The sequence below is a fragment of the Triturus cristatus genome, chromosome 6, assembly GCF_964204655.1.
Source record: "Triturus cristatus chromosome 6, aTriCri1.1, whole genome shotgun sequence".
Classification (NCBI taxonomy): Eukaryota; Metazoa; Chordata; class Amphibia; order Caudata; family Salamandridae; genus Triturus; species Triturus cristatus.
The window spans coordinates 224,050,310-224,076,123 of NC_140589.1; the positions used below are offsets into that span (position 1 = coordinate 224,050,310).

The following is a 25,814-nucleotide window of genomic DNA, read 5'->3' on the forward strand; positions in this document are numbered from 1 at the left end:
AAAACGCTAAGGATGTGCTGAAGTCAAAGGCAGGCCCACTACGCCACTGTGTCGCAGACAGCGAAGAAAACCTCTCAGAGACCTGGAATTCTCGAGCGATGACGAGGAACATGGAGCACCAGCGGAGTCGTTGCACAAGGAATCCGACGTCAAGGTCCTATAGGGGGACTCAGAAAAAATTCCCCCAAAAAAGCAAAAGAGGTTTTGGTGCCATAAATGTTCAGGATCCCTGGAATTTTTTTAATCTTAATTCATGTCTTTGAATTACCACTTAATGCATTTCTTTGTCTCCTATAATTTTCCTTTTGTAGAGCCTCAGTCTTTCATGATATAAGGAATGGTCTCATTGTAATGACCCATCCAGCAGTTGATCTCCTGCTCTTGTGAGCAGGATTGCAAATTAATGGAGAGTCTTGACCGTATTATAGAGACACTGTCTTTAGCTTCTTTTTGTGCAATATTAAACACAACTTTTAAGAAAAGTATTAGGAAATGACTTAACTAGTCATATGGTTTACAGACGTGGGAAAGAGGGTCTCAAACTAGAGACCTCCTTCTTTGGGAATTAATATATCTAAATCAATTCTTCAATATGAGGTTGTTGAAAAGTATAATAAAGCTGTATAATTGGAATTACATCAGTGAAAGGAAAAGTCCTCTAAGAAATATTGTTGGAGAATGACTAGACAGAACTCTGACCATTTAAGCAAAGGACAGATTAGCCCCTGAAGGGTGGTAAACTACATTAATTTTATTGGGATCTGTGTTGGTGGTATGCAGACAGTGTAGTATGATCATTTTTCAAACATTTTACTTGGTAAAAGTGTGTCCAAATCACCAACAACCATTTCTCCCCATCTCATTGCAAATGACTTCTCAAGTAGTCCAGGAAGTAGAGAGTAAATCTCTAACAAACTGTGAGCAAAAGGTCCTGACACATTTATAATAAAATCTTCTTGCTTTTTTTTAATTTTTTTTTTTTTTAATTCTTTTTATTGGCATTTAAGAATATAAGCATACATACATCACGTTCCGTGAAAATGAGTATGTTACATGAGTAGACAAATAGACCAACATTTGCAAACTATATACTTTGCTAAGCCACAGAGCTACAGTTGTCTAGAAAGCAGTTAAATGACATTGAACTACATTTACTATCAAGGAGATCAATAATATCGATTTTGAGGAGAATGATGTGGACTTGAGTAATGAAGATTGCCGGTAATCTAGCCACTCTTTCAGCCTTAGTTACCGCTTAATGCAATTGGTAATGAAAGTGATTTTTTTTTTACCTACATGTAATCCTAGTTTTCTCTTAGAGATAGCTTCATAAAAACCATAAATAATCCCCTCCCTGATAAAGCCTGCAAATGGATAGAACATATTGACCACAATACACCGTCTAGCAGACGCTTTAAAATGAACAGATTGTTACTACCCTGCACTTTGAGTGACCTGGTCAGTGGTATTCCTTAAAATGGTAGTGCACAATTTCTCCCTGGGGGAAAAAAAACGAGTTCATTGTTATTTTAAGTACTAATGTGAAATATAAAGAGCAGAAAATAGTGCTTTCAGGTTTGTATTAACCCCTTCGCTGCTAGGCCTTCCCCCCCCCCCCGTGCTAAGCCTTTTTTGAGCTATTTGGGGTAGTTTGTGCTAAGGCCCCTGTAACTTTTTGACCACATAAGGTATCCATGCCAAATTTGCGTCCTTTTCTTCCAACATCATGGGGATTCTAAAGGTAGCAAAAAACACTTTTCAATGAAGGGGTCTAAGGGAAATTTAAAGACCTGCATGAAAATAATCCCCTAATCACTATAATTGTATCAACAATGGAATCCGTGGGTCTATAAAACACAGTCGAGAACCAATGAAAACAACTCACCAAGTACGAAGAAACAGTCCTCATAAAGAGGATTAAGTCCCATCAACCACCGAAGTGGCATGCTTCATCATGTGGGACCTCCTCTTAACCGCATCTAGTGCAGTTAAGGACCTACAACTCCTTTGCTAGTGTCAAAAGGAGGAGGAGCTCGCGGATGTTTTGAAATAGATCTACAGAGATTAAGGTCTCCTAACACTTGAAGAAGCTACCTAAAGTGTGGTATGACTAAGTGTAAAAAATGTGCAGTGTGTATAAACGGTGTAATAAAATTGTCTACCTAGAGACAAATGTGTATTCGGTATCTATAGGTGTCAAAAAATAAAACCAGAGTACGTGTGCATAGGAAATCTATAAGCACATTAATGACGGGCATGGTCAACATGTTTCAGCCGATAATTATTTAACATTGTGATCACGGCTTTCTTCAGGACCAAACAAGTACTACTGCATCAAAATCATATACAAAGTGCAAAAGAGTCAAATTTAACGATACAACCAACAGATGTACCTGCTGTTTACAGAGTGAGCAATACTGTAGGGATACGCAGAAAACCCCTGTTAAAAGAAAAGAAAAACAGGAGAACAAAACAGAGTCATATACTTGCATTGCAAACAGGGCCCTCAATAGTATCTAGCAACTTAGAAAATGACCTGTTGTCATAAAGAAAACACACACAGGTTTTCATACCCGCATCTAGTCGGGCATGTATTCCAAAGGCTCCTGGTGACGACTCAGGGCGTGAGACAGCGCTCTAAACAAGAATAAACACAGAAGAGGGGAAGAACTAAAAAAAGGAAGAAGCCAGCATAACAAGCCTCATTCCTTCTGGTGGCATAAAAGATATTTAAGGCATAACATCTTTTTTAGCCACAACACAAACAATAAAAGCTAAACATCATCATGACTTATTGACGGGAGAATATTTTAAGGCAAAAGTACAACGTAAAGATAATTAGTGCTGTTGTCAATTCAGAATGCATAGAACATAGTGCAGCGCTACTCGAGCAGAGCGGGATGTGGTCAGTGACTAAGCCGTCATCCCTAACACTGTAGGGAACAATGTGGAGCGGCTGGTACTCAGCGTCTCCAAACAACATAAGGCGGAATTATACTGCTCCCAAACAATATAGACACAGCTGATCCAATCATGTCATGCCATCTGGCAAAGTTAAAGATAGTAAAGATACGAAAGGCATAACGTGATCATGGGTCAAATGCATGAACCTGCAAATATCAGCTGCTAGAGGATTAAATCAATTGTAAAACACCCGCTTACCTATCGGTCGCTATCCCGGACGGTTTTCCTGATCGTACCGAGCGGTAGCGGCGAAAGACAATACGCGACTTATTAAACACCACCAGCCCGTCGAATCGCCTGACCAGTTGGCGAACTCGTCACGTGATAGGAGTGCAGTAGCTTCAAGCTACGGAGCCTGCACTGGGGCAAACTCAAATGTGCTGGGAAATGTAGTATAGTCTGCCAAACTTGAGCCTCTAGATTAACTGTGGCACGAATTTGTCGATAGCTACACAGTTATCCAAAGGTACCCAGGGTTTGTGGATTCCCCTGGAGGAGACCCAGAAATTAGGCCAAAATTCAGCTAATTTTTTTGTTTTTTGGGAAAAATGAGAAAAAGTGCTGCAAATGAAAGTGTCTGGGTTGTGTCTGGGTTTTTCCCTGCAAATGGTATCAAAAATGGTTTGTGGGGCTGAAATCAGCATTTTCCCAGCTTTTAGGGAATGACAGACTTTTGTCAGAAAACCAACATTTTTTTGCCCTCTTGCTAGGAATGTACTACCTAAAAACCAAACGGCCCTTGAACAGGACCAAAGACTCCTCAATAGATATTTCTTTCCCTGGAGTATAGATCTCTGAAAATCGATCTACAAAGTGATCAAGAACAGGCCGAATCTTAAAAAGACGGTCACAGTCAGGGTGATCTCATGGCAACGCCAAAGCCTTATCAACAAAATGCAGCATCCGAAGCAAAAGTAAATACTGATCATGAGTCATAACTGCAGGAAATATGGCCGTTACCATCAAGTGACTGGTTGAGCAATATAAAGCCATGGATGGCTTCCTTATCAAACCCATCAATAAAGTCAAACCCAAAAACTTCTTTATCTCTTCCAGATTTGTGCGAGTCCACCGGGTAGCTCTAAAGTGGGGCCTAAGTTTGTCACTGTTGTCCTGCAAAAACTGTTCAGCATACAAATTAGTCTGCTCAACAATCTCACCCAAAAATACATTGTCCATGAACTGAAAAAACTGTATAGGCAAACATTTTTCACAATCCACTCTACACCCTGCATCACCACTAAAGGCAGCCAACACCGGCTGCACCATGTTTGGATCAACCCAGAGTTCAGCACTTCCAGTAGGAAGCCTAGCAGCCTCCGGCTGCAATCCAGATGCCTCTTGTACCATCTGCACAGCAGTGTCCTCCTCTAAACCAGGCACTTCATCTGCACTGTGAGAGTAGCTTCATCCACACAGAAAGTAGCTTCATCCGCACTGAGAGTACCTTCATCATCTGATGATTCCATGTGGAGAGAACTCACTGCCTGAATCTTTCCCTCCCTACTCTCCCTCAGATGCACTGTCAGTCTCATAATCATGGACAGAGGAAGATTCGAGAAGCATACCAACCACCTGCTGAGCAGTCATTCTACAGCTAGCCATAATACTTACTAATAAAGGTAACTTGTCAAACAAGTCAACAACAAACCCTTTGTAAAAAAATAAATAAACAAAATGTAGCTTTATCACAAAGACCTATATACTCCAACACTATACCACTCACTTGACAGAAGCCACCACGACCTACTCTGCACAGACACAGTAAGGATCAACAATATCCCACTAAAAAAGAAAAAGAAAAGTGCCCATAAGACAATGCAAAACACATCGCAAAGAATTATTTCATTATCTGAACACTAACAAATATGCTGCCATTATGACACCACTTGCAAAAAAATTCATTCATGCAAGACAATAATACTCATTTGGAGTAAACACAACAAAAATGTTTTTCTTATCAAATAAATGCAATTACGCAAAACTGCAAAACAACCACTGCCAAAACCGCAAACAGGAATCAAAAGCTTTACACTAGAATAAAAAGGAGAAAATAAACCATTACAATCACATATTCAAATAATGCACCAGTCCACACACAATCCACCAGCTAAGCTTAAGGGGTAGGTGGACCTAAGAGTATAAATAAAATATTCACCCCTGTAAAAGGGAAGCAACCCTTGCCCTTGAGGCCACTCCCCAATTCAAAAATTAAAAAACCCCTGTTGTCTAGTGGCTTCTGCCCCCCTTGGGGGCAGATGGGCCTAAAAACATACTGCTGATCTGCCACCCAAAGAGGATAGAAATGCCACAATCATCCTCCCATAAAGGGGAGCGACCCTTGCCCAAGGGGTCACTCTCCCCCCTCAAAAATCCCTGGTGGCCTAGTGGGCCCTAGATTTAAAAAAAAAGGTGAGATCTGCCCCTTCCCCCCCCCCCCCCCACCTCCCCCCACTCCCCCAATGGGGGCAGACAGCCAAAAACATAGCCCCCGAAGAGGAGTGACCCTTACCCAAGGGGCCACTCCCCACAAAGTATTAAATGGTGGCCCAGTGGGCCACTGTAAAAAATATGGCGAAATCTCACTAAAAAAAAATGGCGAAATCTGCCCCCCCGGGGGGGGAGGGGGGGAGCAGGGAGCAGGGGGGGCATAAAAACCATTACCCCCATAAAGGGAGTGACCCCTGCCCAAGGGGCCACTCCCCACAAACAAATCCCTGGTGGTCTAGTGGGCCAGACATAGGGAGGGGAGACACAGCCCCCAAAGGAGAGCGACCCTTGCCCAAGGGGTCACTCTCCCAAAATCAATTCCCTGGTGGCCTAGTGGGCCCTAGATTAAAAACCTACCCCCCCCACCCCTGGGGGCAGACAGCTAAAAACATAGCCCCCGAAGGTGAGTGACATTTGCCCATGGGGTCACGCTCCAAAGTTACTTAATTATGCCCCCGAAATTGTAGTCTGTTTTCTTTGTTTGCTAAATGTCTGTTTTTGGTTTTCAAAATCTAGTCACCCTATCTTTGCACATACAACATTCTACCAGGTCTGATTCTACAAATGAGGATTGGTACTATTTGTGAACACAGGTTATTTTTCAGAAGGTCAGACACAAGTTTCATTTTTATGTTTGCACCCAGAAACACCCACAAATGTCAAGCTCCAGATTTGTGAATGAGAAAATTCTACCATGTTGGTCAAATAGCCACATTTTCTAATGCATTTTCTACAGATGAAATTCTGTCAGTATTGATTATGTGAGTGAGGATTCGGAATATATGTGCACAGTTATTTGGTGCCCCCAAATTCAATTTAGAGGTCCAGAATTGTTTGAATCAGTTTCATTATGGCCAGACTTTCTCTGCACTCCCAAAACACTGTCTGCTTGTAATATCTTCCAAGTGTGACCTGTAAGTTATGAGTCGAATTCTGGCTGGACCAACTCAACCTTTAATTTTCCTCAGGTCATTTAATTAGACATGATTGATTTGTGTGGTAAAAAACGTAAAAACCCGTTGCAAAGGTTGTAGACACAACAATGTTTTTATTCACATGCGCTTAGGGGGATCGCTGTGTTTCGTGAGTATGGGGCTATCAGGCCCTGCACTATTTACAAGCGATCATATTGAGAAAAGCGTTTTTCTTAAAAATCTTGCAGATCATGCAGAATCACTCCAAGGATTTAAATATTCTGATATTGGACTCAGTTTCCCATTTGTTTTCCCTTACCCACCTATGAGTTATCCATATCTTGGTTTTAGAGGAGCTTCCGGCCTGGCGGAGAGAGGAGGTTGAGGATGAGTGGCCTGATGTTTCGAAGCACCTTTCTTGGGTATGCGTTTTTCCTCGCAGTGAAATGTATTTTAAAGAAGGCTTATCACATGTACCAAGGGGCGAACAGGTAAGTATTATGCCCCCAATAAGTGGAGCGATCCTTGCCTAAGGGGCCGCTCCCCGCATGCAGTATTGCCGTTTAAATAAAAAAATATATCCCTGGCGCTAGTGGGCATTCCTGCTGCACGATCGAGCAGCAGGAATGCACAAAAGAGGCATCGGGGGAAAGGAAAGCCCTTTCCTTTCCCCCTATGCCTCTTTTGGAGAAATCTCCCCCTCCCCAGCGACAAAACTTACCAGTTTGTTCCCTGACGCGCTGGAAGCAAATGGCTTCCTGCACGTTTGGGAACAAAGGGAAACCTTCAATGACGTCAGCACGCCTCGCGCGCTGATGTCATTGACGCGAGGGGTGGCAGGGGAAGGGCTTCCCCTGCCTTCCCGGTACAAACCCGACGATGGGTATTCCACGGGGGGAGCGCCAGCGCGTCCCACGTGGGTGGGTGCCATGACGGCCTGGAGCTCCAGGCCGTCTTGAGCACAGAACGGGTTAAAAAAAAAGTATTATGAAAAGATTTTTCAGTACAGGGTCAGAGGTATTTGTTCATGAATTTAATTAGTATACCCGTGATGGAGATAAAATATTGCAAGTATTGTGGTGAATGATTTGCTTGAAAAGCTGCTTATTCTGTTGTTTTGTTTTAAAGAGTACTTGCTGTCACTGTGCCTCAGCCTAAATGATTCATGTTTCTTAATGCATCCAGATAGATGTGTGTGTTCAAAGTAGTAGAATTTGTTAAGGCAGTATTGGTAGAACTCTTTTTGGTTGCAAATTAACAGTTCTCATGTAGCTGCATAGTTACAGTGGTGGGTGTTGTATTCTCATTTCTTCAATGATCTTGCTATTATAATATATGCTTTTTTTCTTTGCATATTTTCAGCCATTGCCTACCCAACCATCGGGTCCTAAAGTAGCCAATGCATTTAGTATAGAAGTAGGAAAAGCTGAAACCGATGTAAAATCAAAAGGTAAGGCAATTTCTCTGTTTCCTGTACATGTTTCTATAATTTTATACTTTCCAGGGGCAGAGGTGGCATGACCACCTGCTCAAGGCTTTGCTACTCACGAATCATTGCTGTCCACCATGCTGAGCAAAGATTATAAATAGCATATTACACTTAGTGCTTCTGCTTATGTACTACATATGCATATAATCACTGAAAAAACGTGTTACATTAAAGAATGCAGCCATAATGTCTAGAACAAATTGCTCATTACTTCACAGTGCATGTTCTACGGCCTTGTGTAGCTTGCTTAACAAGCTATCGGAGTCTGCTACTGAAATTTTTTTGATTTACTTATCACCATAACCTGTGGGTGTGTTTGTGTGTTTGTATGGTATACATGTGTGTGTGTGTGTGTGTGTGTGTGTGTGTGTATATGACGAAGTCCTTGGGAATTACTGGTATTGGTTGGGGGAAACTGTCGAAACTTGAATATTAGTTTTAAACCGTCGCTTTGTTTTTACTTTTGCACACGGAGCTGTGTTCAATGCTCCTTTAGGGCCATTTCTGTAGGGCAGGTCACAGCTTCAGCTGCACGCTGACACCCCCCCCTCACGTGACTCGCATACTCGGCAATATTAGGAGCCGATGACGCGAGCGCACAGCGGACGCGTGCCGCGGGCGTGCCAAAGGCGAGCCTGTCTGCGCCTGTCCGTGCCAGCTCCGGGCCCAGGGCCACTCCCCCTGGTCGTGCAGACCTGGTTTACCAGAGCACTAGGAGACGATACTCCCATTCCCAGCTGATGGATCTTAACTCAGGGGTACCTAGTGATCGGTGTTTATGTCTGCCCCTCGCTACCTGTCTAATATCCGTACCCGCCACATGGCCAGGCTGTAAATGTGCTCTCCCCCTTCCCTCCCCTGTAAAGCGCACTCCTGGCCCAGGACCCATTCGCCATATCCATGTAGCACTCATTAATGCCCGCTCTCTCCCGAGTCACTGTTGGGAAATAAGGGAATTTATTACATCTCAGGAGCTTGATATCCTGTTTATTACTGAATCGTGGGGAGATGCTTCCTCAGGCCCGGATTTCTGTTCAGCCACCCCGGAGGGATTCTGTGTGGTGAGACAGGACAGAACTACAGGGAGAGGAGGTGGCTTAGCCATAATTCACAAAGCTGACCTAAGAGTCAAAACTGACCCTCTAAGTCGACAAGATTGTGAAGCGATACTTTTCTCTATTTCACTTAACCACAATCAGGCCTTTAAAGGGATTCTGTTATATCGTCCCCCTGGCCCACACTCGCGCTTCCTTCGGGCCCTTGAAGAATTTGTAGAACTCTATAAGCCATCCGGATTTTACCATCCTAGGAGATTTCAATTTCCATTTGGAGGAGCTAGGGGATAAAGATACCTCCCAACTAATAGCTGACCTACATGTGGCCGGCTTATCGCAACTGGTGGATGTTCCCACACATCAAGCTGGACATACGCTGGACGGGTTGTTTACCAACAACCCCAAGCTTTCCCTCTCTTCAGTTAGTTCTGTGGTATGGTCGGACCATTCCGCTGTAATCTTCACCATTCAGGCTAACAGCCGCAACCTCTCTAAACCCATGCCCCGCATTTCCATCAGCTCCAGAGCCTGGAAAAACCTGGATCATTCACTTCTCTCCCAGATTCTAGCAGACTCCCGGTACGAGGTTTCCCCTAATACCAGCGTAACGTCCAGCAGATACCAGGAATGGATTTCTGATGCAGTGAACCATGTGGTCCCGGCTAAATCTTTTATTTCGAACAGGGTTTCACCATCTGCTCCATGGTTCACGGACGGTCTCCGCTTACAGCGTCAACACTGTAGGAACCTGGAAAGGCGGTGGCGAAAGCATTATAATCCTGTCGATAGGCAGACTTATAAAGATGCCCTAGCACTATACAAAAAATCTATTGTAAAATGCAAAAGTATCTTTTTTCTGGCCCAAATTGAATCAGCTCAAAACTCAGCCAAAAACCTGTTTCAGGTAGTTGACATCCTGTCCAACCCCCCTACAGGCCCTCCGACGGAACCCTAAAGTTCTGTGCAATGCGTTGGCCAGTTTCTTTTTTACCAAGGTCTCCAGGATTTATTCGTCATTTTCCCTCCCTACACGTTTCGCTGCCCCTGATCCCCCTTCTCACACGCCCAAGTTCACCAACTTTTTCCCGGTCTCAACTGAACACATTAGTAGGTTGGTTACTTCCATCAAGTCCGGCTCCCCTTTTGACCCATGCCCCCCTGCGATACTGAACACTCTCACTGAGGTCATAGCACCTCCCCTAACGGACCTTTGTAATTCCATTTTCCGATCAGGCATCTATCCGGAAGTCTGGAAAAAGGCAGTTATTAAACCACTATTGAAAAAACCGTCTCTAGATCCTACTGACTCAGCCAGCTATAGGCCTATTGCTTGCCTACCTTTTCCGGCCAAAATATTTGAGTCAGTTATGAACCTGCAATTATCCGAGTTCATTGACCATCATAATCTTCTAGATGATACTCAGTTCGGGTTCAGGAAATATCATGGCACAGAAACGGCCTTGATAAAAGCTTCCGATGAGATCAGGACCATCATGGATCGGGGGGGGCGGCGGTCCTGGTGCTCCTTGATCTGTCCGCCGCCTTCGACACGGTCGACCACTCCATCTTTGTAGACCGTGTCGCATCCATGGGGGTAACTCATCACGCAAAAGATCTCATTGCTTCGTTTCTGGCCAACCGAACTCAAGCGGTGAAACTGGGTAATTTTTACTCACCCACTTTTACTCTCCCTTGCGGGGTTTCTCAGGGATCCTCGCTAAGCCCCACATTATTTAATATATATGTGGCGGACCTGGCGAGGGTTATAAAAGCTCACAGGCTGCGGCTAACCACCTACGCTGACGACACCCAACTGGTGCTGTCTGTTCAAAAAGATGGTCCCGCAGTCGCCGCTAAATTCCAGGAAGGGATGATGGCCATTAGCTCGTGGATGGCGGATAACAGTTTAAAATTGAACTCGGATAAGACCGAGGTGCTGACCTTTGGTAGGCTTTCTCCTGAGTGGTCTGTGACCTGGTGGCCCAGCGATATGGGTCCCCCCCCACTCCAGTAACCAAGGTCAGGAATCTCGGCATCATGTTCGATAACAAACTGTCTTTTAAGCATCACGTCAACGCTGTGGCGGCATCCTCCTTCTATATGCTGAGAAAAATCAAGAAGTTGCTGCCATACCTCCCCTCAACTGCAGGAAAAACTTTAATTACCACCCTTGTTTTTTCAAAAAAGGACTATGGCAATGGCCTTTTCCTCAATGCTCAGGAGCAGGTTCTAGCCAGGCTGCAATCAGTACAGAACGCGGCAGCCAGATTACTGCTTGACGTTCCATTTCGTCACCCTACATCCGCGGCCATACACCATCTGCACTGGCTGAGAGTAAAGAGTCGTATAAAGTTCAAGGCCCTATGCATTGCCTATAAAGCCATTCATGACTCAGGACCTAAGTTCCTGAAGGACGCTTTCTGGATCTATGTTCCCAAAAGAACTTTAAGATCAGCCTCTACGCACTTGCTCCCGGTGCCACGCACCAGAACCTCTACATGGGGAGACAGACGCTTTTTGGTGGCAGCTCCCAGGCTGTGGAATTCCCTCCCATTGACTATAAAAACTGCTCCCACCCTCATCATGTTCCGTAAGCTTTTGAAGACTTGGTTATTCAACCAGTGATCCTTTCAGATGCCTTTGTTATTAGGAAGTTCTGCATGCGCCGAGACACCCTAGGGTATTAGTGCGCAATAAAAATCTTAAAAACATAAATATATATATATATATATATATTATCTATATATATATCTATATATATATATCTATATATATATCTATATATATATATATCTATATATATATATATCTATATATATATATATCTATATATATATATATCTATATATATATATATCTATATATATATCTCTATATATATATCTCTATATATATATCTCTATATCTATATCTCTATATCTATATCTCTATATCTATATCTCTATATCTATATCTCTATATCTATATCTCTATATCTATATCTATATCTCTAAAGGTTACTGAAACGTAATAGTTAGGCTCAGAATTCACTCGTACAAAACCAGTGAAATTCAGCGGTCATAGTTAGCTAACTATAACTTACTCTTGCATGATATAGTTGAGTAGTGATAACGAGAACTGCTCAGATTTGATAATGCGCTGTTACACTCTCCACAAGAACTGAGGTTATACTTTTTCTATATTCACAACTCTTACAGATTCTGAAGACTCTTGGTTAGAACCCAATTTCATCTCCATGTACCTTAGTAATTTGTTCAGTTGCTTCTTGTGTTGTGATACTTTCAACAGATTTTTAGTTCCTTGGGGTTTTATACTTGTATACGCTTAACTACGTTGACAGTCTGCTCTTCTCTTTTAAATTGCTATAACCTACCTAAATGCTCTATTCTTTAGTTGTCAAAAACTGATACCAGCGTATATAAGATACACTTAAATAATGCTATATAGGTTATTTTGGTTATGGTGACCTAGACACTTATTGTAATATGTCAGTTTTTCTTCACTTCTTCCAAATTTCAAAGCTCTAATTAAACTACAGAAGCACATTTAACAGTTTAGAAATCGACAATTTCTAACATTGTTGTCTCAAAACACTGTGTAACAGGAATTGTTTACAAATAGTTTCCAATCGTCCCTCAGATCCCTGTATAATTTGATCTAAGGCAATCTCAAAACAAAGGTCTGTGAAATGGGACCTTTACAGGTACCACCTTGAGGGGTAGACTCAGAAGCTGCTGACTCTGGAACTGGGAGTTTGGTTTGAGTCCCGGCTTTGCCGCAACACATTGTGATTCTGTGCAAATCACTTAATCTCCCCCATGCCTAAAAGCTACTGAATGGACCTTGTGTAATATACCTGGTACTCCTGTAAAGCGCTCCAGTACCTTTGAGTCGAGTTTGCACCATATATAACTACAAAGCTACTCCTTACACGCTGTGGGCTTACCGGCGTTTCTTTGAAGTTGTTTGGAGTTGCTGGACCTTCGCTTACAACTCGCCGCACCCGCTCCGCGGGTGCCGCGTCGCAGTTCTGGGTTGGTGCTGCTGTTGGGAGCACGTTTGCTCACAGCAATCAGGAAAGCCGCGAGGAAGCAGGGATCGAGCCTGCACTACCAGCGCCGCCACAGGGACTCATCTTACCAGGAGCCCCTGCTTTCTGGCACACCTGCTGACCTGCTGCCCCTCCCACCCCTCGCTCAGAGGGTGAAAAGCGTCTGAGCTCCTCATTACGGCGTGATCCTTACACGCTGTGGGCTTACCGGCGTTTCTTTGAAGTTGTTTGGAGTTGCTGGACCTTCGCTTACAACTCGCCGCACCCGCTCCGCGGGTGCCGCGTCGCAGTTCTGGGTTGGTGCTGCTGTTGGGAGCACGTTTGCTCACAGCAATCAGGAAAGCCGCGAGGAAGCAGGGATCGAGCCTGCACTACCAGCGCCGCCACAGGGACTCATCTTACCAGGAGCCCCTGCTTTCTGGCACACCTGCTGACCTGCTGCCCCTCCCACCCCTCGCTCAGAGGGTGAAAAGCGTCTGAGCTCCTCATTACGGCGTGATCCTTACACGCTGTGGGCTTACCGGCGTTTCTTTGAAGTTGTTTGGAGTTGCTGGACCTTCGCTTACAACTCGCCGCACCCGCTCCGCGGGTGCCGCGTCGCAGTTCTGGGTTGGTGCTGCTGTTGGGAGCTTCACGTCTCAATAAAGCGACGCCCCTTCCCCGCTGTGCGGGAGCACGCGGGAGCATCCGGGAGAAGCCCGGGACAAGGGCGGGACCATCTTTGGCCATCAGTGGCCAGAAGAGGCCGGGCCGGGCCACATCCCTTGGCTCTGCTAAGTGGGTACGAGTGAGACGGGATTATGGCCACAGGTACTAGAACTAGAGCTAGTAAATCTAGGAAAGCTGTGGGAAACACAGTCACAGGCACAATGGACCAATTCATTTCCCGAGCAGTCTCCATTGTAGAAAAGGAGATAATTCTAGCTGAACGAAGACTATCCCGGGACTCTATGGGCCTGACACACAAGCGCTCATCTTTGGGCACCCTCGCCCTAGCCCCTAGCCCAGTTAATGCACCACCCACATCACTTGTGGTAGTTGATTCACCGGTCATTATCGAGAGGGAGAGTCGGATTAGGGCAAACTCCGAAACGGTAACGACCATTGTACCGGACATTGCTCACGACTCAACTCATCCTAACCTACTCGACTCATGTAATCCCTTGCTGGGGACCCATCACGATGACCCTGAACCTCAGATCAACTACGCCCAAAGCCCTCTTGCTACATCTAACAAAGCTTTACACCTCCCTTTAACAGCTGCACCTACCGAAGCTGGTACCTCTTTAGCAGTGGCTTTAGCGACTGTTCCATCTGGGAAACCACTTTTAGGTTATGCAGCACCCAGGAAAAGAAAGCGCCCTGTTAGCCCATATAGGGGGGGTTCTCTGAAACCACGCAGTAAATTAAGTAGGCATAACGCGACCAAAGGGGGTATCCCTAAATCAACTAATGCTCATACTAGAGCTTTATTATCCAGGGACCTGTCTCGTCCGCTAGGCACACCTGTCCCGCCACTGTCTCCTGGCTCCACCCAAGCTCCACAGGCAGTGCACACTGATACTGTCCTCCGATCTTTAGACGTTGAGGGCCTACTTAGGTCTGTGGTGATGCCCCTCGCAGACAAGATTGATTGTCTCACACGGAAATTAGCCACCCTTGAGCAATCAATGTTGGATAATTTCTATGCCGTGAAATCACTGGTCAAATTCCACTCCAAGAGGCAGGGAGAAGACAACGGAGGGTCAAGGTGTGGTACAGTGACACCAGTAACATTGGCACCCTCGAAGCCAACGCCTTGTCATACAGTTCCCTTACCTGGGAAGGCCCCACAGTCACTGCAACCTAATACAGGCATCAGTCCTGCTCCACAAACTTCCAATCCTATACCTAGACTGAGCCCCCCAAGGCAAAAATCAAATAATCAAGCAGCGAAGACCTCTAAAGTTAAAGTTAACTTTGCCCCTAACCTAGAGGTCATAGCGTCAACCTCCAAGGTAGCTGAAAATACGCCAACCGTACCAGAAGGAAATATAATTGCACCTAATCTCATTTCTGGCAGTCATGTTGTGCCTAAACCTCTAGCTAAACCCCCAATAAAACTACTACCGGGTAGGACAAAAATTAGCACCCCCAATGTTAGCCTTCCCCCTGGGTGCCAACCGTATGTGGTAATCCTCACGGGGGTCCCGGAGCTTGAAGAGGGTTCTTGCGAGCTGTACTCTGATCTCAAACACAAGACCCTGTCCTGGCTCAGATTAAACAGACCTATTCCAGGGCATATTGATGGTAGGATAGCTCATGTCCGCCGTGTGGGTTGGATTGGAAATAGACGCAAGGACTTAACCGGGGACTGCGTACTAATTAACTTTAGTGATCCGAGAGCAGCAGGTATGATCTGCAGCCAGCAGTCGCCACACAATTTTTGCAACATACAAACCAGGGACTTGGGGTATTTCTATCGTCCCCCCCCGTTATTCGGGTTTGAGAAGCCCTTGCCGGATGAGGGCAGAGGTGCATGGTATCCTCACTACCCAACCTTGGATGCCAGAGTAAGGGCAAGGACGCCGACTCAAGCGGCTCCACCACATGGATGGGGTTGGTGACTCGATAATCAAGTTGCACCAAAAGCCCCTCCACCCAAGGCAAATGGGTTGTACAAAGCAGTGAGTGTCCCCTCGTCATTAAAAACCCCCCTCACGCTCCAGCCAACGTCCTTCACCACCATCTCCTCCCCTTCTGATAGTAGATCTGAGCCTACTGAGCCCATGGATGGTGTAGGAAACTCGGGGTCCCCAAGCAGGGTTGTTGGATGTGCAGGGCCTCTGATTCGTCCTATCCTGAAGGCTATCAGTTGGAATGTGGCAGGCCTGAATAACAAGTTGGACGCCCCGGATTGGGTGGCTCTTACTGAGACCCACGCCGTTTGCGCCTTTCAAGAAACATGGTGCGTGGAACCAAGGCATAGAGTAGGATATGCTTCCTTCTCTGTCCCGGCAGGTATTCCAGCATCAGGAAGAGGGCGCCCATTTGGAGGTCTTTTAGTCTGGGTCGACATATCATTAGGTTGGCGAGTGTATCACCATCCCCAAAAATCACCAGATTTGATGCGGCTCACCGTAACATGCCCAAATATGGTTGAGCAGCTGGAGATTTTTAACATTTACACACGAGGGGCTTCTGGGAGGGCCTCGTCACCAACCCTCCTGGCTCTTGAGGCAGCCTTGGGGGAGTGTCGTGGCGACTCATTAATTTTGGTGATGGGGGATTTTAACTGCACTTTCGAGCCTTTGATGGCCGACGAATCCTTGGACCTGTTCGACGAAGACTCGAGGAGAGGCGTTCCACCCCTCGATCTTCCAATCGTCAAAAGGTGGACACCTAGAATTGTCCAACTGAATTCCCTCACACTTGAGTTCGGTTTGAGAGCAGCAAACGGGAGAACACGGTCAGACCCGGCGGGTGCACACACGTATAATAGGGTGGGCCACTCATCTAGGATAGATTATATCCTCCTAAACTTTTCCTTGTGGGCACACTTGGAGGACATGATAATCTTGCCCTCCCTGGAAAGTGACCACAATGCACTCTCATTATCCCTAATATATTGGTGGAGGTCCAGTGGCTCATTAATCGGAGCTCCTGCGGCACTCGAACAGAGGTCATTGGGGGGGGTGGTCCCTTCCAATTGCCTCAGACGCTTAAAATGGGACAAGGTGGCAATTGATGAAGAAAAACTATCTTGCATCAGAGCCGTTATTGCCGCAGCCTCTGAAACCCTGGAAAATCAACCTCCTAGCCCGCATAAGATAGCAGCCATGTTCAGTGAGGCTTCGACAGCGATAGGGGACCTGTTCCTGGTCAAACCAAATCCCAAGGCAAACAAAAATCATGTTAAGCGACAGGGCAAATTTGGCTGGTACTCACAGGCGTGCCGTGCTGGAAAAAGAGCTCTAATCATGGCAGTAAAGAGTGGTGATGCCCTAGCAATAGCTGCTAAACGTAAGTCCTACAAATCCACAATAAATTTAGCCAGGAGAGACTGGGAAGACAACTTCTGGCAGGAGCTTCGCGCAGCAAGCATAGAAAAAAATGCAAAAGGTTTTTGGGATCTGTTACGAAAAAAACATAGACCCCTGGACACCGTCATTACATGCAATATAACCGAGGACCAGTGGCACTCACACTTCTCAAAGCTGTATACTGCACCTGCTACAGAAGCGATGGTCTTCCCTTTACCTCAGATTCTTCAAGGTGCCGGCAGTTACGAGGAGAGTCCATTTTCCAGAAAAGAGTCCGAAACTGCCATAAAATCCCTGGTCCCTGGCAAGGCAGCTGTACCCGATGGCCTACCTGGCGATCTCATCCGAATGGACATAAGTGAATGGGCTATGATGATTGCCTCGCTGTTGAACGCAGTCATGGCAGGCGCCCCCCTCCCTGCTTCTTGGATGGCAGCTGAGGTGGTTCCCCTGCACAAGAAAGGTTTAAGAGACGACCCAGCTAATTACAGACCGATTAGCTTAATAGACTGTTCCCAAAAAGTGGCGGGCAAGATCCTCTTATCTAGGATCCAGCAGTGGGCTGACGAGAATAAGATACTCTCGGATTTTCAGGCTGGGTTCAGATCCGGGACAGGAACGATAGAACAATCGCTAAGGCTACTTATGATCTACTGGAAGGTCGTCACAATTGGAAAGGGTACTTTATATCTGGCCTTCATCGACCTCCGCACTGCCTTCGATTTGGTGCCTAGAAACAACTTGTGGAAAGTGCTGTGTGACCTGGGCATGCCACCCTATTTGCTTCATTTGATCATGAGATTCCATGAAAATAACTACGCCCAAATACGTTGGGGGCCAAATGGTCAAAAGACCTCAAGAATTGAGGTGAACAGAGGTGTACGACAAGGTTGCGTACTTGCTCCAACCCTGTTCTCCTTATACGTAAATGGAGTGGTGGATTTTCTGACTCAGACTCCTGCAGATGCTCCACGTTTGGCAGGTCGCTTAATTCCTACTTTACTCTTTGCCGACGATACTTTACTTTTGTCAAAATCTCCGATGGGCCTCCAGCGGCTTCTTTCTGGATTTGACACCTTCTGTAAGCAGCGAGGCCTTTGCATTAATACAGACAAAACTAAGTATCTTATTTTGAATCCCCCACACAAGCTTGGCCCCCCTCCCACACTGGGGCACGTCGCCCTTGAAAGAACTAAAACGTTTGATTATCTGGGCATTCGCTTGGTGGATACAATGAAATGGGACTGCCACTTGACCAAAATGTTGTTGAGCTTAAAAAGAGTGTCTGGGGCTCTGTTGAAAGAACAGAGAGCAGCATCCACAAGACCAATAGCGGCAGTAATGGATATTTACTCCGCTAGAGGAATAAGTGCAGCACTTTACGGAGCGGAGCTCTGGGGGACGTCAAATGTGAAAGTGCTAACTCTAGCTGAGAACGCCTTCCAGAGAAGCCTAATGTCTCTCGGCCCTTCTGTTCCCATTTTACCCCTGCAATTGGACATGGGTTGCCGGGCGATTGAAGATCAAGCAAAACTACGCCCCTTGCTATTATGGGCCCGCATTTGGAGAGTGCCAGAGCTCTCAAGTTATGCGGAAGGCCTACGGGAGATAATCAACTGCCCCGGCTGGGCAAAAATAAAATGGCTAAGGGACGTCAAAGCTCTACTTATAAATCTGGGTCTGGAAGAAGCATGGCACCAACAGTCAGCCCCGCCCAAATCCATGTTAAAACAAATGTATTGGACACGGGTAGCAAACAAAAGGAATTCTTCCTCAACAATTTGCAAATCTACCAGAAACTTTTTGGAGCACAAAGACGTCCCTATCAGAGAACTGTACCTGGACATTGTTACTGCCCCATGGGATAGATCTCTGTATTTCAAATTCAGAACAGGTCTCCTCCCGGTCATGGAACTCACATGCCACTGGAAAATACCATACCAGACAGCGCCATGGTGTCCATTTTGCCCTCAGCGTCATGAATCTGTCCCCCATTTGTTATTCGAGTGCCCCGCCTATAAGGTCCCCCGAATGAAATGGTTAAAACCGATGTGCCTTACTCTGGGCACTAGACATTGTAACGTGGCATTACGTATTTTACTCACAGACACTCGCCCATTCTTCGCATGCGCCACCTCGAAGTATCTAGGTTGGGCATGGCGAATACGGTCAAAAAGACTTAGGCAAATTGTTTAATCATGATTTTAACTCTTTTTAGCTAATTTAAATAACCTTCCTTTTAGTCAAATGTAGAAAAAATGATGAATTTTAGAATATTTAGGGTTTTTTACGTTTTCTACTTAGTAAATGCTCTAAATGACCTCCGATGTATGTATGCTTTTTAAGATATTTTATGTCGAAATAAAGCCTATTTGACTTGACTTGACTTGAAAACAAAGCTACTTTCAGTTCAGCATCTATGACTTGATTATAGAAAAGAGGATTACACAAAGGGATATATTTTAAAGATGAATGAGTTTTGTTGCATACATGCACAGTTATTTCCTTTACAGCATAAACAGATAGGGGCATGTGTCAGAATATTCATTGAATTATTAACTTTTTGGTTTCTATACCCTTAGTTGAGGTTTTCTGATCATGTTGGATGGTTCACATTACACATCTGGATTTCTTTGCCAATGTGGCGAAGTGTGGATGACCGGGTTTAGAAATTCAGATAATCTGTATTTCTTTTATTTATTTTTTTAATCTCTGCCATCATTTTCTCTCACCATTTCTATTATGGGTAAAAGAAGCACACAAGTGAGATTTTATGAAATGCATATATCATTGTATGTGCTTAATTATCACAAACATTTTTATATTGTTGATTCTCTTTGTGACGAGTATTTTAATTTTAAATTTGATTTACAGCTAAAGAATATTGCAGGGCCTTATTTTCCTATGAGGGTTCAAATGACGATGAACTTACTTTTAAAGAAGGGGACATAATCACCTTAATAAGTAAGGTAAGATGCTTAAATGTGTATTATCATATTTTAACATTTAAACTACATTGGCATGGATAGTTAATCAGGAGAGTTGTTTTTGTAATTGGTGGGTATTGAGCAGTCTCTTAGACATGTTGTAAGTGATTTATACACCAGTTAAGTAGCCTGAAATAAGGACTGCACAGTTACAGTAACTAAAACAATTCAGACCACTCCTATGGGCCTCATTAGAATTGCAATGTCACAAATCATCTACTCTAAAGATTTATTAGATCTGGTACTTAACCCTACAGATATTGCCATTTTTAATAATCTGCGTTTCCATCCAATAATTTACTTGTATGCAGATGTTAACATTGACAGAACTGTTTCCCATTATTAGAAACAAGCATGAAGTACTAGTACGCTGAATCACATTACAGACAGACTTCCAATTATTGGAATTGGGTATCCTTCTGGACATTTTCTAGCTATCCATGGCAGTATTGCTAGATCTGTTCCCAACTCCCCTCCATCCCCCCCCATTGATGCTTTGGACCACCACTGTTAAGGCTACAGTTGTAAGGTGTATCATTGTTCATGCACAAAATTGATTTGTATCCTTGTTTGATGTACATATAACAACGGTATGAACCCTGGAAAGGAAGCAACATTTATTGTCTTTACCTCAAATCTTGATTTGAAAAAATTTCCGAATTTGACTTGAGCACCAAAACAAGGCCCTAAAACATTTTTCATGTACTGTGGATGTGCTCGATATTGATTTTTGTCCCTATTCCTAGGAAATGCAGCCGCAAAGGCACTTTTCCTAGTGGAGTAAGATCAAAGCTGATTTGCACAAGGATGCTTCCTGTCTGGAGTATCTGAGTAAGCAAAAAATTGGACTGAAAGGTGGCCGAGGTTGATTACCACTGACTGAGATTGATTCAAACATTCCACTTATCTCTTTTTTTCCCCCCCATTCAGTTTTGTTCCCTGCATCCTAATTGACAATTTGAATGCTTCTCTGTGGTAGTTGAACATGCGGGGCCACTTGGCTGCTACATGGACTTGGTTGTAGCCATAATGTATTAAAAGAAAAAAAAAATGAAAGCATAATGATTCAAAGTTGAATCATGAAATCATTTCAAAACCTTACCCAGTGAGCCATTTTAATTTGCTGCCTGTGCCAGGTGTAGAAAGGATTAGAAATGGGCGTATTAATAGCGAAAGAAAACTTGTTGCCAAAACATAGGCGATTTCTATTATATGACTAGTTAGTATAAAAATGTCTCGTTTGTGCCCAGCAAAAGTCATTTGTGGGGTTCTGGTGGGTAATGTGCTTATTGTGCTCCTCTTCCATGTTAGGTCAAACAGTTCAAAATTGAAAAAGAGGGACAGGACCAACCGCAGGGCTCAATTATTGATTTGTTCAATGAATCCATTGTATAATTGTCAAATCAAAGTTACCAGATAACATGGAGCTCCCGCTTTAGCAAGTTTTCTGTACTTTTTTATTGAAAATGGTATAAAGTCCACAAATGTATCGGCATTGGGCCCCTAGCCATCAACTTAAGTGCTGCTTTATTTTTCAGACCTAGAATCTTGAATTCCCTTCCCCTTAATCTTAACGATTCACAAAATCTTTTTCAATTTAGAAAGGCTTTGAAATTCTGGCTTTACAACCACTAGCCATGTCCTATATTTGTACAGCTATCCGGCTCCTTCTCAAGGCATCGCCAAGACACCTTCGGGTAATTGAGCTCTATATAAAATTTATTAACAAAACTTAGTGAACCTTGTAATGCGTACAATAGAAAATAAATAAACATGATAGGAATGTTAGATCAACAAAATAGTATAACTGATTAAAGTTTTGCATCTGCAAATACTCTAACTGGTTGATCATTCCCAACTTTATCACTTAGTTGTCTCAGTCCATTCATCTTTGAGTATCTCAATTAGCATCTGCTTCCCAATGCTATAGGATTGCTGATCAAATATCAGGTCAGGAATCCTTCTATACATATTTTGTTCCATCAGGGTCCCTGGTCCATTCTTTTCCAGAAAGAATCGTTGCATTCAGCTCTGCTGAAAATAGCAACATGCTATTAGTGTCTTTGAAGATTAATTTACGGAAACCATTTTTTATTTTCATTTTATCACCCCTGGGTAGAAGTAGCTGTTGGCAAACACCACTTTATATGCAACATGCATCTTAGATTCGATTTCTATAAACTGGGTTGCAATTAAGAATAGATTCAAAATGTATAAATCCTAATAAGGCATACGTAATGTTTATGAAAGGTGTTAATTGCCTGGTGTTCTGATCTACCTCTACCGGGCCATACACTGCTGTGCTTAAAATCATAATATAGTCTACAGAAGAAATAAGCTCAAATGTCCTAGTCTCTTGACAATAAATAAATAGTATGTTCTCCTAGGCATATGAAAAAAATCATGAAAAAACCCAGCTAGAATTACGTGAGATACCGGTCTGAGACACAAGCGCCATTTACTATGATAAAGTTTACTGTTCTGTGTGGTACAACCACTGCTTGTAAAACCTTGGACTCATTTACCCTATTCATAGTGTTACTAGTAGATGTTCACCAGTATTTGATTAGGAAAGTTCATCATTCAAGCCCAAATCTGCTTTCTGATCATGGCGATTCTCATGTTTACCTGCCACTTCGACATCTGTAGGAGTGAAGCCTATTGTTTGCTGTCTCTAGTCTCCCGCTTTTAAGATGCATTTCAAAAGCCTGATTTTGGAGTGGAAGAGTAGCAACACAGCTCCAAATGACTTACTGATGAATTGTATTAAACAGTGCTCTGCTGTGTGACTGGATAGAGATGCATGGTGTTCTAATTTAACAATGCTTATTTGTTCCTGACTTGTACTCAGCCTTTATTAAAAGTTTTTGATGAAAATAAAGTTAAGCAGCACTTTACTTGTTACCCTTTTTAACCAGGACACCGGTGATGTAGGATGGTGGAAAGGAGAGCTGAATGGTAAAGAGGGAGTCTTTCCAGACAACTTTGCTGCTATAATACAAGATGCAGAAAAAGATGTAAGTCGGTATTGTTATTATGGAGCATTATGCTAGTCTGTTTTATGCCACTGGTTCATTACATTTATTTTGCTTTTGCATTTCTTCATTTTGTGAACGTCATCCCCTGAAAAAATTTCCTCATGGGAGAACAGTTGATAGACTTCATACCCGTTAAATCAGCACAGGTGCTTTGTAAACGATCAAGTTATCATGTTGGTGGCCTAAAACATTTGAAAACAGATTTTTTTCTTTTTTTTTTGCTGCAGTATATTTTAATATTGCACTTCTGAATACCTGTGATGTAATTTCGTGTTGAAAGTAGGTTGGAAATTTGAGCTAAAGAAAAACTGGTCACAAAATGATTAACCTGAGATTGTTATTGGTACATCTGGCACAGTTAAAACAGTAACAGTAAGGAACACCGAACTTCTATTTTGGAAGTGTATTTCCCCTGTAAATATTGATTAGGGATTGTAACAGATCTCTTTCCAACTACAAATTTGTATGGTGATTGCTCATCTTTAATATACGGTTGACATTAGTGCATATATTTTTAATTGCATGGTCACGTCTTCATTCAGAGAACATGTCAAATTTTTGTTAATGCTCTTTGTGCTTTAAATAAATACTTTGTTTTGCCTTTAGCGGTTGCACTTTGCATGAGAGGAAAAGTCATGGTGCAAACAGTGTCCTCAATTTTTTTTTTTTTTAAATTAGACCTTTATTGAGAGATACACAGTACACAGCTGACAGCCTACAACCCAAGGGGCCGGCCGCGGAGGTGACATTGTATGTGTAGCCAAATAACACAGCCCTGTGCCGTCAACCCGGGGGCACGGCGGCGTTAATAAACAAGTGTATCAAATTGTAGGGAAGAAGAGTGTCCTCAATTTTGAGATTAACAGTGGGGTAGTGATTTTCAACCCCAAACCTTACCTTTACTCTATGCATGACCTTATCTTATTTTATTTATCGAATTCTGTAAAGCGTGAACTTGACTTCAGGGAATCGGAGCGCTTTGCTGAGGTAGCACAGCACCAATTACATGAGGTACATGTGGAGAACATAAATAAATACAAAATATGTAGTGACAACATATGAAAGAAAAATACAATAGACCGTAGGATATGTGGACAATCTAGTTGGGAGGTAGTTATGGTAGCACAGCAGGAATTACATGAGGTGCATAGGAGTAAATAAAAATTGCATAGTGGCAATGTCTAAAAGAAGAGGACAGTAGGGTATATGAACGACCTAATTTGGAAGTAAATTTGGTGGAGTGTTTCTGGAGTAGAGGATGTGGAGGCTTAGTTTTTACCTGAATTAGTGGTGGTCAGGCACTTTGGAGGGTGTGCGGTAGGAGCGTCAGGCAAGGTAGTTAAGGAGGAGGCTTTAGGTATTTGTTGAGAAGAAATAATTTGTTTTTTTCTAAAGTGAAGGACTGATTGTCACATAAATCCGGCGGTAGTGAATTCCAGATTCTCCGAGTAGTCCCAGAGAAGGAACATTTGCGTGTTTTTCTTTCTTAAGCTTGGGCTGAATCGAAAGTAGATTGTTAGAGCTTTAAAGGGGTCCCTTTTGGCCGGCATTTTTTAGGTTGGTAGTGAGGTAGATTTGTTTTTCAGTGTAGAGAGCTTCGTGGGTTATGCCGGCAGTTTTGAATATAATCTTGTCTCGATTAGTAGCCAGTTGTGTCTGTCGAGTGTGACAGTGATGTGGTCAAAGCAACTCTCCCCGGAGAGTAGTTTGGCTGCCGAGTTGAGTATAGCTTTCAAAGGAATGAGGTGTGATTTAGGAGAGCCTGTGATCATTGTAGTATCGTAGTCCAGCTTAGAGAGGACTAAGGATTGCACCATGGTCTTTAGGTCTTTGAGGGGAATAAAAGATTTTTTATTTTTTTTTATTTTTTTAGTTTATTTTTTTTAAAGGTGCTTCTGGGTGTAGAAGGCACTTTTAGCTGAGTCATTAATATGCTCTTTTATGTTCAGTGTGATCCCTAGATATCCAACAGAGTTTGAGACGGATAGTTTGTAGTGAGGTTGTCAAGCCAGATATCGACAGGTTATGACTTTTCATTTGGTTGGATGAAGAGGAGTTTTGTTTGGGTTGAGCTTAAGGTGGTTTACTGGACAGCCAGGATTGTACTATGGATGGAATACTGTTTAAGTGCTGGATGTCATTAGCTGATGAGATTTTTAATGTAGAGTTCATCTGGAGAGTTCATCTGCATAAAGATCATAGACAGTTCTGGCTTGTTTCAGAATCTTTGTAAGGGGTTCTATATAGAGGTTGAATACGGCAGGTGATAGGATTGACCCATTGGGGAACACCTTGTGAGGTTGGCGTTGCTTTTTAGATTAATTAGCTGAGAGCGTGGGTTCAGGAAAGAAGCAAACCACTGAAGGACTGTACCATTGATGCCCTGTGAGAGATTGTTTAGGAGAATTTCATGGGTAATTGTATGCCGCTGAAAGGTCCAGGAAGACTAGGAGGCAGGCCTGCCATCATCCAGAGATCTTTGTAGGTCGCCGGTGATGTTCAGTAATGCAGTCTCTCTACTGTAGCTTTTCCTGCACCCAGATTGAAAGATGTTGTGCAGGTTGTATTGTTCACTGTGATTGTTGCACACATTTTTCATTAGTTTTGGCAAAGATTAGGAGCCTGGTTATAGGTCTGTAATTTTTAAGTTAATTCTGGTCAGTATCTGACTTTTTGATGCGGTGGTGACTTGGCCAAGTTTGAGGGAGGCTGGCGTGGAGCCACTGGATAATGAACAGTTCATAATTTTAGCTCATGCAGGAGAGATGATGTGTTTGAGATTTGTGACAAGTGCAGAAGTAAGG

At 43.6% G+C, this 25,814-nt stretch overlaps 1 protein-coding gene across 1 annotated transcript in view; it reads left to right on the forward strand.

Moving 5' to 3' along the window:
• Window positions 1-25,814, forward strand: part of CD2AP (CD2 associated protein) — a 597,230-nt gene that overhangs the window by 278,245 nt on the left and 293,171 nt on the right. Inside the window, exons 8-10 of the mRNA XM_085610578.1 lie at window positions 7,731-7,818; window positions 19,860-19,954; window positions 22,891-22,989. Of these exons, the coding sequence (XP_085466704.1) occupies window positions 7,731-7,818; window positions 19,860-19,954; window positions 22,891-22,989 (282 nt within the window). The remainder of the gene's footprint in view (window positions 1-7,730; window positions 7,819-19,859; window positions 19,955-22,890; window positions 22,990-25,814) is intronic.